Source organism: Pangasianodon hypophthalmus, chromosome 21 (genome assembly GCF_027358585.1).
Source record: "Pangasianodon hypophthalmus isolate fPanHyp1 chromosome 21, fPanHyp1.pri, whole genome shotgun sequence".
NCBI classification, from domain to species: Eukaryota; Metazoa; Chordata; class Actinopteri; order Siluriformes; family Pangasiidae; genus Pangasianodon; species Pangasianodon hypophthalmus.
The window spans coordinates 14,905,153-14,920,443 of record NC_069730.1 but is presented as its reverse complement, the minus strand read 5'-3'; the positions used below and the strand labels follow the sequence as shown (position 1 = coordinate 14,920,443).

At 37.3% G+C, this 15,291-nt stretch overlaps 1 protein-coding gene across 1 annotated transcript in view; it reads left to right on the top strand.

The window, feature by feature from the left end:
- The first annotated feature begins 4,642 nt into the window (after positions 1–4,642).
- Positions 4,643–15,291, top strand: part of plpp2a (phospholipid phosphatase 2a) — a 33,999-nt gene continuing 23,350 nt past the window's right edge. Inside the window, exon 1 of the mRNA XM_034314771.2 lies at positions 4,643–5,158. Within this exon, the coding sequence (XP_034170662.1) occupies positions 5,098–5,158 (61 nt within the window). The 5' untranslated portion in view covers positions 4,643–5,097. The remainder of the gene's footprint in view (positions 5,159–15,291) is intronic.

Here is a 15,291-nt window from a genome sequence, read left to right as displayed (position 1 = left end):
ATATATAACACTTTTCTGATTAAGGGGTAAAAATAAACAGCTCAAGAGTTTATTCTGGAGTTTGCATGTTCTCCCCGTGCTTCTAGGGTTTCCTCTGGGTACTCTGGTTTCTTCCCCATGCACTCCGAAGACATGCATTGTAGACTGATTGGCATTTCCAAATTGTCCGTAGTTTGTGTATGGGTGTGTGAATGTGTGTGTGTGTGAGATTGTGATTGTGCCCTGCGATGGACTGGCACCCTGTCCAGGGCGTCTCCCGCCTTGTGCCGAGTCCCCTGGGATAGGCCCCGGGCTCCCCCGCAACCCTGTGTAGGATAAGCGGAACAGAAAATGGATGGATGGATGGATGGATGGAGTTTATTCTTCTTCTTGGGCTCAATAATGAATGCTGCTTGGTAGTGTTTTACTGCCACCTACTGGTGAGAAGTGGTATGGCATTAAGGAGCAAACAGGATACACAGGCAAACGAAATGATGGAAAATTCGTTTCAAATGGTATTTCAATGTTTTATTGATGTCTATGTACAAGGGCAATGTTTTGAACAATGCTCTGGGGGAAAATTAATGTTTTCTGAAGTCATCCAAGTCCCTGTGTAAGTGGTTACCCAGAAGCAGCAGTTCAAATATATCTTTATTCTGGGAGAAAAGACATTTTAACTGACAAACTGATGGGCAGGTGATACCCTTGGTACTAATGTTTAGTTAGGTAAGGTTGCATTCTTTCTTTTAGTGCCCCGTTCTCTATTTTCTCTGATCTTCTTGTTTCTCTCATTATGTTTATTGCTTGCGTATATACGATATGTGTTAGCAAACATGGACCTGCCCAAAATCCACACATTTTCCTTTCCATCTGTCTCTCACCATCCAAATATTCTTGCTTCTTGTTACCACCTGCATGTGAAGGGCCAAAACATCCACAGAATCATAACACACAATAAACCTTAGCAGCCATTTTTGTGACTCAATTTACTGTTGTGAAGTGAGAAGGGGGTTGCTTCTATATGACATGCGATTAAAAAAAAAAAAAAAGCATGTTGTATGTAGGGCTGTAATCAACACCACCATTCTCAAGTCCACGAAAAGTCCAAGACCAGGACTAGACAAGTTGATGTTTTAAGACATCTTAAGGGTGTTGAGGCCAAGTCAAGGTCGAGTCCAAGATCAAGACCAAAACGATCAAATCCTTTTTGAGGCCAAGCCTTTAATTCAACTAGTTGGCATCATTCATGCATTGTGTGTTTCCTAGAAGTTAGTTCTTATCAAACTTTGTGCATGCAAAAAGAAAGACAACACGAATAGTATTTTTACAAACTCTTATTTGAGACCAAGACCGTATTTAGTGAATCCAATACCCAAGCCTGAGACATGTCCAAGTACAAATGCCAATAAGTCAGAGACAAGTACAAGTAAACAGAAAACTTCTCAAGACCAGACTTGACCTGTTATATGTTTTTGTATGTATGTTATTGTGTTTTTTTTTTCCTTTTGCTTTTCCAGTTTACATGAACAGATGTGTCCAAGAATGCCTGGAAAACAAATAAGTAGAATGGAAACAGTGGTTTTGTGTTTTAGTAAAGAAGCTGAGTGAGCTGAGGAAGGCAGATAAACAAGCATGAGGAAAAGCAAAATTCATCTTTTCCTGCGCCTGGAATTCCTGACAGAGTCTTTCTTTGTTTGGACAGACGTGCTGCGGTGCCACCCTGGTGTCACACACACACACACACACACACACATCCATCCGCTCAGATTGTAGCCACACAGCCAAAAGTTAGAGTGACAAGTTAGAGTAACAGTTCTTTCCTTTAAGAACTACAGATGTAATATGTTATACTATAAAAATCCTATATTCCATATAAAATATTCTATGTTCCTTATTTGGTATTTTTGGTATCTGCTACAATATTTTTTATGGAATATCCCTCAACTACAGTATTTCAAGACTGAAATATAATATTGAATATTCCTTTGACCTCACTGAGGGTCAAAACTTTATGGCTTAGTATCTTAAAAGCATAGAATTGTCAGACAGAACCATAATCTAAGGTCACAGTTTGTGTAATTACAAAAGAAAATGTAGTATTCCTATATTACAGTCATTTAGCCATATCGATGCTGATTTACTGTTAGAAATATATGTATACATTTATTCAGCTCTTGCTCCTCAAAATTCTGTATTTTCTTAGACAAATTGTTAGTCACCAAACCAAAAACCAAAATGTGTGCTTTAACAACTCACTCAAAAACAATATTTTTAGGTCCATGTGAACTTCTCTTTGCTTAAAACAATCTTTTTTTTCCAAGTAACATAAAGTACATGCGTTGCTGTGTTAATTAGCCTCCTGAGGTGTTTTACAGTGATTAATGGTCTCTTAATTGTTTCAGGGTTTAATTTTTTTCTTTTGATCAGCTCATCTCTAAATGGTCAGACAACATCAGACTGCTATGTGTGTGTATGTGTGTGTGAGAGAGAGAGAGAGAGAGAGAGAGAAGCTCACTAACACACACCAACACACACTACCATTCACTTGCAAAATCAATCAAATGACAGCACAGCTGTAGCAACAATACTCCACTGATTGGAGAATATACAAAACTGTGTAAAATGCAGCTAAATTCAGCCCTAGAAACACACTGCAGTGTGGCAGACCACCTGAACACAGTGAATGACTGAACACACAGAAGAAAGGCAAACACACACACAAACCTGGCAGCCTGAAGAGCAGATGATATGCTGACAACACCAACAAAACATACCTGAAATACACATGCATTTGCCTAGAAATTATTTTTGACATTAAAAAAAAAAAAAAATCTAAATTCAAATCAAATAATCTTGTTCTTAATCTCAATAACCAAAAGTAAATATTTTTGGCTCTTTTAGGTTTTATACAAAAACTGTTTTTTTTAGTTGTTTTTCTTTGTGGGAACCAACCAAATGTCCTCACAAGGTCAAAAATGTGACATATTCCTTTAAAACTCTCAAATCTTAAAAACTCTCAAATGAATAAGCACTTGCACAGTATTCACAAACTGTTGGTTTATCTAGTTATCATTACTGCTGTATTTGATACGGTTTATTTTAATTGTTTTAAAATGGTCTTTTACAGTTTTACAAATTTTCATAAGCATAACTTGAATCAAATTGAACCAAAGTGAACTGAATTGAATGCCAAGCATCTCTGTGTGATCTGTCTATCTATCTATCTATCTATCTATCTATTATTGTTGTTGACTGTATTACAAACTGTCTCTTCATACATTTATTTTTGTTTTAAAACATTAAATATTCTTTTGAACAAAACTATACTAAACTTCTTCTTCTGATGATGATGATTTTCTTTAATGTTACATTCTGTGACCCACACTTTGGCAATGTACCATTGTTTGTCATGCCAGTAAAGCACACTGAATTGAACCTAATTGAACTGAATTGCAGAGTGTGTTTGTGAGATCTATCTATCTATCTATCTATCTATCTATCTATCTATCTATCAACATTACTTGTTATTATTGTTGACTATTACAAATGTTATATTCAGTTAATATTATCACTGGCAGTAAAGCAGCTTGAAATGCACTGAATGCTGAAATGAACTCATTTCATGAGACCCAGTGTGTGTGTGTGTGTGTGTGTGTGTGTGTGTGTGTGTGTGTGTGTAAGAAAAAGGAAATGTGTATTAATATAATTGTGAACTAGGGAAAGTGGGCGTGTGTGACAAAGGAAGTGTGTAAGAGAAAGTGTGTAAGAATGAGTATTAATGTAACTGTGAACTAGAAAAAGTGTGTGTGTGTGTGTGTGTTAGAGAGAGAGAGAGAGAGAGAGAGAGAGAGCAAAAGGAATTGTGAACTAGTGAAAGTGAGTGTGAGAGAGAGAGAGAGAGAGAGAGAGAGAGAGAGAGCAAAAAGAATTGTGAACTATGGAAAGTGTGTGTGTGTGTGTTAGAGAGAGAGAGAGCAAAAGGAATTGTGAACTATGGAAAGTGAGTGAGTGAGTGAGTGAGTGAGAGCGAGAGAGAGAGAGAGAGAGAGAGAGAGCAAAAGGAATTGTGAACTATGGAAAGTGTGTGTGTGTGTGTGTGTTAGAGAGAGAGAGAGCAAAAGGAATTGTGAACTATGGAAAGTGTGTGTGTGTGTGTGTTAGAGAGAGAGAGAGCAAAAGGAATTGTGAACTAGGGAAAGTGAGAGAGAGAGAGAGAGAGAGAGAGCAAAAGGAATTGTGAACTAGGGAAAGTGAGTGAGTGAGTGAGTGAGAGCGAGAGAGAGAGAGAGAGAGAGAGAGAGAGAGAGCAAAAGGAATTGTGAACTAGGGAAAGTGAGTGAGTGAGTGAGTGAGAGCGAGAGAGAGAGAGAGAGAGAGAGAGAGCAAAAGGAATTGTGAACTAGGGAAAGTGAGTGAGTGTGAGAGAGAGAGAGAGAGAGAGAGAGAGAGAGAGAGAGCAAAAGGAATTGTGAACTAGGGAAAGTGAGTGAGTGAGTGAGTGTGTGTGAGAGAGAGAGAGAGAGAGAGAGAGAGAGAGAGCAAATGGAATTGTGAACTAGGGAAAGTGAGTGAGTGAGTGAGTGAGAGAGAGAGAGAGAGAGAGAGCAAAAGGAATTGTGAACTAGGGAAAGTCGAGTGCACGGGGCAGGGATTGTGACGTCACCAGGAGGGGGTGTGGACCCGGGGTGCAGTTTTACTGCGCGCGCTGGAAGGTGAAGCTTAACTCGGTGTGTGTGTGTATATGTGTGTGTGTGTGTGAGAGAGAGAGAGAGAGAGAGAGAGAGAGAGGAGTTTTCCTGCTGTTTTTCCCTCGCTGTTTCGTCTCACCGCAGGACACACTCCTCGCTCCTCAGCTCATGTCCGGCTCGCTCACACCTTCTCCTCACACACAGCTCTGAGGACAGACAGCGAGCTTTTCCTCGGCAGCGGAAGAAGTTCCGTGTTCTCCTGAGAGCACCTTGAGCACAAATCAGTGGCGTCACAGGTATAAAGGAGCAGAGGATCCGGAAGAACTCGCACTTCAAGTTTACACTCTTCCCAACGTGGACCTCGCATTTACCTGCTACACACTTAACACACACACTCACTCACACACTGACACACACACTGGCGTTCAACATGATGGACTTAAACAAAAGGAAGCTCTTTATCCTCGTGGATGTTCTGTGTGTGATTATCGGTAAGTCTGACTGATAAGGGCCTTGTCCCAAACCGCATACTAGCACACTAACTAGTATGTCAAAGATCCAACACGCCTCCAATCAGCGCGTACTACTTTAGCACACTTAACATACTATATAGTATTGTACTTGATAGGTTCATGGTGGCACTTGGAGAGGTTACACAGGGAAAAGTAGTGATTTTAGCAGCACTTTAGCTCTCTCCAGGATTGTTTACAGACACAGTAGACATTTTGTAATAATATATGAACTCACGAAGAGTGTTTATGGAAAATATTAATCTCTACTGCAGAATTTTCAACAGTCATTTAGGAACCTGGAGCTCTTCAGTCCTTGTAGATGTATCATTAGGCCAGGTTTCCTCAGAGGCACCTTATATACTCATGTTCTGCTCATGTTTGTGTTTCCTGGAGACGATTAATTCAGTTGAACTTTCTCACCGTACAACCGAATCCAGATATTTGCATTCCTCATGGTTTCTAGGTGCAGAAACCCAACAAAAAAGAGAATTCAAAGAAGTTGAAGTGCAAAGAAGAGAAAGAAACGTGCAACAAATCAACAGTCGGAATGTTGCGAAATCAGCAGAAATATAGTTCAGAAAGAACCAAAAGAATGTTTTGTTATGACCATCTAGGCTTGATCTTTAGAGGGAAAAAAAAAAAAAGTCCAAGAAATCTGGCAGCATTAGAAGATATAGAGTTGAGTGCAAAAGTTTGCACACCCGCAGCACAACACGAAGAAATGAATGTAATACACTTTCAGCTTGATAATGCTTTCAGACAAACACCACACATCGTAAACAAATTCTTCACTCGTAGCTTGAGATCGGTGGTCTTAGATCGCGTAATGTGATGTGGACGATTTAAAGCCGTTGCGACCAAAGTCCTGGCGGTGTCAGAAATTTTGTATTAAAATCTCCGAATGTGATCGTTGCTACGACACTCCTCCAGCGATAGGATTAGACAGAACTCCTGTAGTAGCGGCAATGACAAAACGTAAACAAAACATGCAAATGAAAAACTATCCCTGTTACCTCAAGCCCACTTTGATTTTTCATGTTTCTGTTCAGGCAACCACATTTTCTGATTCATGACGTGAGCAGACGTTAGTAGGCTAAGTTTCCATAATCACAGGTCTATCGTTAGAGGATCTTCGTCACGTAGTCTGAAATGGAGATGATGTTATTGCACGATGTTATCTGTTATCAAATCTGTACAAGACTTTATGGGGATCGTCTCATACAGTGTTGCAAGTAGTAATCTTAAAAGATTGTTGAAAAACGGCTTAACGCACTAAATGTCTTGTTGGTTTCCAAATTTTTGTACTGCACTATACATATAAACCAGTGTGTGGTATGAGGAAAGCTTCTGGCTTACTCATTCTGCATACAGCGCATGCAGACACTGCAACCACAGGTGTGACTCAGTACAATAGACATGTCTGTTGAGGACAGAAAGATAGAAACATGATTGCAATATGCAGGTTAAAGTGCAGTACAGATGGAATGTGGCAGTGTGAACTTATGTAATATGGATTCACCGTCAGTGTAATTGTATGACACTGGGATAGTGTTTAGAAAGGAAAATAATAGTTCATACTTACAACAGGTTATGGACATGAGTGTATAGGGACTGTACGTTTCTGTTTTTTCCTTCTCTACCTAAACTTATCAGCTCATCTAACCCTTCATTAGGTTACAATGGGTGTGTTGGAGCACACACATTTTATTATACGTTGTGTGTTCGTTTTAAATAAGCATTAGCCATGCCAGAAGTTTCTAATGCTTACCGATTCACTGTTGAGAAAAAAAAAAACAGTTCAATCATCAGTTAAAAGTTCAACACAGTGTTTTATTTTAGACAAGCCTCCATGTAGAACCCATTTAGGAAGCTAAAGAACCCTTAACTACCCAAAGAACTCTTGAGGAACGTAAGAAAAACTGATAGTAAGATAAGCATTTCTGTCACATTGTACACACTTACACACATTTATACCACAGTGCTGTTGATTGATCGATTCCGATTGGTCAGTAGGTGCTGAGTAATTTTCTATAACAGCAGCTTGGCAGGAGTTCCAGTTCCAAAGCAAAGCGCAAGTTTATTTTAATGCACTCGATCTAAAATGTTAATGTTTCTCTAGTAACAAATCACACAAGGATGTTTGAATTCCAACGAAATGGAATAAAAACCGTGTAAATGTTAATATGGTGACGTTTTCTGTCAGGAGCCGTTTATTTCACTTTATGTGTTTTTGGAAGGAGTCTCCAATGTCAGTGCTTTATAGTGTATAATGTAAACGAAAACTAACTTGTTTTTGTGGGCATTCCTCATCATTAATTGTAACTATAAACAAATAGAAATATGACATGTTCTTTAGGTAATAAACGTGTTCAGTCGTTGGCAGATCACTGTAAAATAAGAGGAATAATAATAATAATAATAATAATAATAATAATAATAATAATAATAAAACACTTCAGTATGGTAGTACAGATAGTAAAACATTACATTACAGCATTATGATTGTGTTCAAGCTGGTATTCAGGATGTTATTCCAAGCATTCCATGTGATCTCAGATCTAAGACTCAGCATTTTTGTGCATATGATTTCAGACCACTCTAAAACAGCCCACAAATGCATCGTACTCGGATCTCTAGAGATGCTTGTTTGTGGTTCATTTTGTGGTCCACTTGATTGGAGTCTCGAGCTCCCAGTCTGCTTTACATTTGTTTTATGGCTAAAGAGCTTTTACAATGCTACTATACATAGCTGTGGTTTTCTGTCACCTCACAGAGTGTAGTCCTACAACAAAGTAAGCAGTTTTGGGTGGCAACAGGAGACTAGCAATTAGAAATTAATATTTAATAATGTGAACAGTATTTCTTGTACAGTACTATTGAAATATACAGTATATAGTGTATGCATGTGTTTTATCTATGCCAACCACTCATACGAGAAATACAGCTAGGTCTATGACATGACGCGTTAGTTGGTTTTGATGTCTATGCAACTAAATAGCCTCTACTTATTGCTTTCTTTTTTCCCCCAAGACATTTATTTCACTACACTTTCACTACAAACTGTTTTTTGCACCATTTACAGTTAAATAGCTGAGTTAGAGAAGCTGTGGTGCGAACAACAAACAGGGTGAGAAATCCTCAATGGTAAAATATCCAAAAAGAGAACTGAATACTGGAATGTACCTGAACCTGAACCAGCAGCAACATCAGGTCTAAGATGCGGAAAGTATTTCCTAAATGACATCCTGTTTTATGTTCTGTCATATTTCACTGTTTATTTGTCACTGACAAGCAGACATCTAATTTGAATGTAAGCATTTAATCCAAGCAATTATTTACTTTCCTTACTCATACTCATATCATTACTCATATCATGAGATCTAAACTACTTTCATCGAGACAGGTGTTTGTGGTATTGTACACACAGGAGAGCTGAAAAGAATCTCAGATGTTATCTTTGCATGCCCTCATGAACCCCGATAAATGTTAGATGCACCAGTTCCTGGCATCAGTGCCTAAGAGCCCCAGTCATATCAGTCTGTTGTTCCCCTGTTGGAATATGGTTCGTCCTAAATTATTCACACCCAAAACATGGAAGACCTCCGGCCTTTGCTTTATTCAAACGTGTGAAATAGTATTTAGCCATGAAAGTCCAGGTACACAGTATGTAGCTCTAGCGTCGGACAGTCCGCAGATTGGCTATGGAGCATCTGATAGGCTTTTTTTTTTTTTTTTTGCACCTTTCTGGCTGCAAGCTTCAGGATCTTGATTAGCGATCCATAGTTTACGTCAAAAAAAAATTGAACACCAACACAATGAGCCATCATTAAAAGTGTTCAGGAGCTTGGCTTGAAACATTTAGTGGGAAATAAATGTGACATCTTTGCATATTTGCTGACATGTGATTGGTCCTTTTCTATGAAAGTAGGCGGGTCTTGACCATATTTTGAGGAGAAGCAGTCTGGTTCGCGTGGCTACACATTGAGACATATAACGAACCTAAAATACGGTGTATTTGATGAAATTTACGCTACAAACACTTGATCCTCAAGCAGACGTGCAGTCATCTACATCTTCTCTTTACTTATGTGCTTTGCTGTTGATTCTTACGTAAATGGTGGTATTGCATCCTTTATCATTTATGTGATGGAGAATTTCTTTTCTGATTCGCTCCAGTTTTCAGAAATTTTCTCCTGCGATTCTATTTTGTTGACCTGGTAATCTCTGTTTCTCTTCACACATGAGCTTCCCGGGAATTGTACTAGTCTTGTCCCCGAGACAATTGGTGCATCAATTCGTCCGAGCATTTCTACTCCGTCTCTGTTCATAATGAACCTCTTTCTGATTGATTAATATTGAATCCCCTGTAAAAGTTAATGGGCCTCATTCATCCAGCTGGATATAAACAAATAGATTCATAAATCGTTCACAGGTGCATTTATACAAATTGATACCAGTAGCGTCCATGAAAATCCAGTTCGTTTAGAAAAACTAGGAGAGTGCAAATTTACATATAAGGACTAAAGAGACTCAGTAATGAGGATAATTGGCTTCAGTTCATGTAATTGGTGGCAATTTAATATACACTTTGCATATCAAGTTTAAATCGCTTATGTATTTTTGATCGCACACACTAATTTAGGGAACGTTTTGTGAAAATCAGTTCATATTAATGACATGAAAGAAAGCAATCCAAAACAAATCCATAAATTAAGACGAATAAGACTAGCCATTCAATTAGGACAAAAGAATTGGCATCCTATAAAAGGAGTTCGAGTCAGTCCATGCCGTGATTGGCATTTATCAACATGTGTAGGTGAGAACAAAGAAAACGTTTTGTCAATCTGGTGGAAATTTTTTAGTGTAGTTTGCCCAACAAAAACATTTACACACAACTTTACTACAAGATGGATGACGGAGGCCTAATGTGAAAGGGCTAAAGTAAAACTGCTTCAAATATGTGAATAGTTTTTATTATTAATAATAATAATAAAAGGTAATTTTAAACTCTTGTACCGGATTATTGTTCTGTAATAGACACCATGTTTGCTTTCTTCTAAGGTGAGTCAGCTTTCTGGGGCTGTATAATAGGTGACATAACAGCCTTTAAATTATGGCCCAGTCTATATGATGATGTCCATCTCTGACAAATCAGAAGTTGCAGTTCACATAAGTATGTGCACCAACTATCGCACACATTTATCCATGTCTAGGTTTTCTATACATTCCTCCACCTGTGTGTGTGTGTGTGTGTGTTTCACAAAACAAGTAAACCAGGAAGGCTCGGAGGCTTGTTAAGACTTGCACAAGGGATTGCGTGATTCGGAGTTTTGTTCTGCCTTCTCGTTTTGAGGATGTTTGAACCATTGAACCACAGTTTGAACCATTTTTGTTTTGGATGGGCTACGCCGCATGCCTAAATCAACACACACACACACTCATTCGAACCAAAACTGCTCACGTGTGTTCGCTGGAGAAGGTCTTCGAGGAAATCTGTATTTACCTGTCAGCTCAGACGCAGCCAAATATTTGTGGATGCATCAGGTTTTTTAATTTGGTTTGTAAAGGATGGGCCAAAGGCACGATTACTGCGGCATGTAATAAACATTTGTACAGATTGCTTTCTTGGGAAAAGAAGTAGTTCTGATTTCATTTATTTATTTAATTATTTGTATTTTGGGACGGGGGTCATTGTAATCTTGTATTTTAAGTGGTTACAATTTCAAAAATGGCGGCATGTATTAGACAGAGTGCGTCAAACAAAGCTCCTTAAAGGAAATGGTGTTTTTTTTTTGTTTTTTATAAATTGATTGATCCCAAGTGTGACGTTATAGCTTTTTATTTGTTTAACCTGGTAAATCCGTCATGGTAGCCAGTTGGAATGAACTCCAAAGTTATTCAGAGGTTAAGGTCCGAATTGCTCATGTGTTGCACCGCTTTCATTTTAAAAATATCGCAAAATAAATGAAAATAAAACTTAAACTGACACATTTTTACATCGACGATATTTTTGATCTAATTATTCATGGTGCAGCCAGCTCAGTAGATAATTAAAGACACACATAAAAAGACAATATGTACCTCTTAAACATGCTAATTAGCTTGTGAATGCTCCCACTGCATGTGTGAATTAGGCCATTAGTGTAATAATCACTTTTGAGATTTCTTTTGTGTCACCCATTGTGAGTTTTTTTTTTTTTTTTGTCAGGAAGCTGATGCATTGACAAGATTGTTCTTGCACATGGAAACTAGTCGTTTGCTTGCAGCGGTTCACTGTTGTCTGTGTGCAAATGAGTAGTGGGGAATGTAAGAATGGACTTCCACACTATAGAGCCATGATAATAGTGCAGATAGTGTAGTATACATTTGGCAAATCACAAGTTTATATTAATGCACTTACTCTGAGACGTTATTCTTTCTTTAGTAGCAACTCATTCACATGGACTGGTATGGCGGAAGCTTCACCTAATTTAACAAAGAAAATGTGTAATTGTTGACATACTGAAGCTTTCTGTAAGGATTTATGTTTATGGAAGGAGTCTCCAGTGTCAGCTCTTTGTAAAAAAGTTTTCCAATGGGAAAGTCCGTTAGGACAGATGACTTTGCTATTTCCTGTTTCGTGTCAACATGGCAAGTTTTGTTTTTTTTTGGTCTTAGTAACTCCAAGTCAGAGAAAAAGAAAGAGGCTGGCGATTGAACAATTATTTATAGCTGCTGTAACATAAGTGATAACAGGAACTGACTTGTCTTGTGGACCTTCCACAACATATAATTATAAACGGACACAAATTATCATGTGTCATTCTTTAATTAATAAAAACTTAGTTATTTGCAAATTGCTGTGGTATAAAAGGAATAACGCAACTGTTATTATAAGAAACAAATCAAGTTTCAGAGTGGCAAGAGTGGCTACAATAACTTGACTTCAGGCTGCATCACTTCACCCGGTTGTTGATTATTTTCCCATTACAGGATGCCTACAGCCTACAGTCTTGGTGATTCACTCACAAGTAACTATATTGGATAGCCTATATTTACACATGCCTCCCTTCTTTTTTTCCCCTATTTTAAACCACCACCAGTTCATATGGTGTCATAGGATAAATAGTCATCAAGTCATTGTTCTCTTTCCCAGTAATATTTTGGCTTCTGGTCAAGCCCTTCTGATAATTCCTTGGTAAATGTCTTGGATTTCAGTCAGCTTCCTGAATTTTGACTCAGCTTGTGTTAAGTAGAGGGTTGGGAAGACAGACCTAATGGACTTTTTGCTGTTTTTCAGTACTCCACAAGATACAATTACTATCCACTTTATTAGGAACACCTGTACACCTGCATTCTTGTTGTTATCTAAAAAGTTTTTAAAAAATGATACAGATACAAACACAAACCAGACCAGCCAATCTGGCTTGAGAGAACACCTTTTCCCCATTCTGAAGTTTGATATGAACATTAACTGAAGCTCTTGACCTGTATCTGCATGATTTTATGCATCATGCTGCTGCTGCCACATGATTGGCTGCATAAATGAGCAGGGGTACAGGTGTTCCTATTAAAGTGACCATTAAGATGCGTGTATAAGCAGTGACAACCTGGGACATAAGGTTCTGTGACCAGTAGGTTGTGAGTTCAAATCCCAGAAGTGCCTGAGTGACCTGCTAACCATAACTCTCACTTTCTGCAAATCTGCAAGCTTGGATTGAATTCTGCGTGTCACTGGATAAGAGAAGCTTAAAAATGTCAGTTAAAGCTTTGTTTATAATCCATAGGCCTAAAGAAAGGTTCATGGTTTCTGATTATAGATAACAGTAGAGTATATAATAATATAATACGGTTTCTAAGCTTTTAAAGTAATCCAACTACTAATTATTACAGCAGTCAATGAGGAAGTAAGTTAACCAAGTCCACTTGTAATGGCCAAGTCACCCTGATAAAGGTTTATACATAACTAGTCAGGGCTGGGAGATATGAGATATGTCATATCACTCTAATGATAAATTGTCACAATACGCTTTTCTCATGGTGATCTCTTTAACTCATTTTGATATATATATATATATATATATATATATATATATATATATATATATATATATATATATATATAATTTATTTTTTTTAAATTCTCCTTTTCAGCATAAAAAAAAAATTTAGTAATTCTTTTTAGAAATAAAAAAAAAACTTATATATAAAGAGATTTTTTATTTCAATAATAATAATAATAATGGTATGAATTTTTTTTTTTTTTTAGGCATTACAAAACATTATAACATGGAACACTTTTTTTTTTTTTTTTTTTTTTTTTTTAATTCAACACCACTATATTTCTGCCAATTTGTTTTCAAACCTGTATATAGTTATGCATATGATATGTCGTATAAAAATATCTTCAAGAATTGTGACATTATTTTATTATATCTCTCACCCCTAACTACACGTAAAAACATTTTGGTAAAGGCTTTATGGTTGACGTTCTTTCTAAGACAAGTGAAAATAGTGGCGTTCATGCCCTAATGATGTGCACTGCCCATGTAAAATTTTAAAATGTACTTTAATAAGTACAAGTTTTTTGCTTGAAATTAAATTGTTTTCCTAAACAAGTTTTTTTTCCACCCTGAGAACCAACAAGTAATCTGTCTATTTGGGGAAACTTTAAGAAAAGCCTCCTGGGTCGAGCTGGTTGATAAGATTTCAAGAGTGCACAAAGCTTCATCAAGAATTTAAGTTTCTAATTGTTTAACTGTTTCTTGGTCACTGAATAGTTCCAAAGTTGTTATTTTATAGTGTTTATGTCTTAATTATTATTCTAAAATAGTAGAAAATAAGAAAAAGATGAAACAAACCCTTCTATATTAGCAGGAGTGTCCAACATTAAGACTGGTGGTGTAGCTGATATTTACATGATATTTACATGATATTTACTCGATCAGTTCTCTTTATCCAGTGTAACGCTTTACGTCCCTGTGTAATTGATTTATTAATTAAAAAAAAAAACGCAGATGTGTGTGACCTTTTGTCTTTTGGAAGTTCAGCAGCTTTCTGACAAACAGGCTTAAAAGTGTTCAAGCAGGTTCCATCTAAAATAGCAAAAACTTCAAGAACTCCCAGCCTGCATTGCTTCAGTGCTTCACACCCTTGTCGCCTGAAATCTTGCAACATTCTGCGTAATGTCCAGGGTCAGTTTATCAGACACTCCTCCTCCTTTACTTTCAAGCCATGCCTTCATTTCATGTTTGTTTGTCCAGTCTTCAGTGTTTTCATCCATGCCCAAAAAGGGTTTACACCATAAACAGTTCATTGGATTAGTCTCTCCACTCTGTGTGTGTGTGTGTGTGTGTGTGTGTGTGTGTGTGTGTGTGTGTGTGTGTGTGTGTGTCGTGATGAGTCTATCTATACAGTATGTTCTTGGAGGCCTGCCTCAGACAAAGTAAATTGTTTTTTTTGGCACTTTTTTTTTTTTTTTTTTTTTTTTTTTTTTTTGGCTCTTTCACCACCACAATCAGATCTTCACCTTCACAGTCATTTTTTTTGTCTGTTTTTGCATTTTGTGTCCTTTAACTGTACAGGGTGGATTATTTATAAGCTAATGCCGGTCATTAGATCTTATTTCTCTAATATTGTTTCTAAGACAACATTTTTTTTTTAATCACTTAGGGTTCCAGAAGTGGACTAAAAAAGCCGGTAGTTTCACAGTTTTGCATCTAGTTACATTTTCAGGGTGTGTATTGTATAGCTGACGGAGTCTGCAGTGCTCCCTGAGATCTCTCGATGGAGTTAACTGTAATGTTAGCACTGAAACAGATCTTGGCAATAGATAGAGGGGTCTACAATTAATTAACATTACACTAATATGCCTGGCAGTTGTTTCGACTTAAATTTCCGATGTACAAGAAAGAAATTTTGGCTTGTTTATAATTTATTCCAGATATCACAGAGAGGCATGATTAATTCCATTCAATTCAATTGTATTTATATAGAGCTTTTTTTAACCATAGACATTGTCACAAAGCAGCTTTACAGAAATCTGGATGTATAAACAGTTTTCGGGAACTCCCGAAATAGTTTTAATGTTTTCATTCATGTTCTTCATCTCTCTCGAGTTTGAAATGTATACT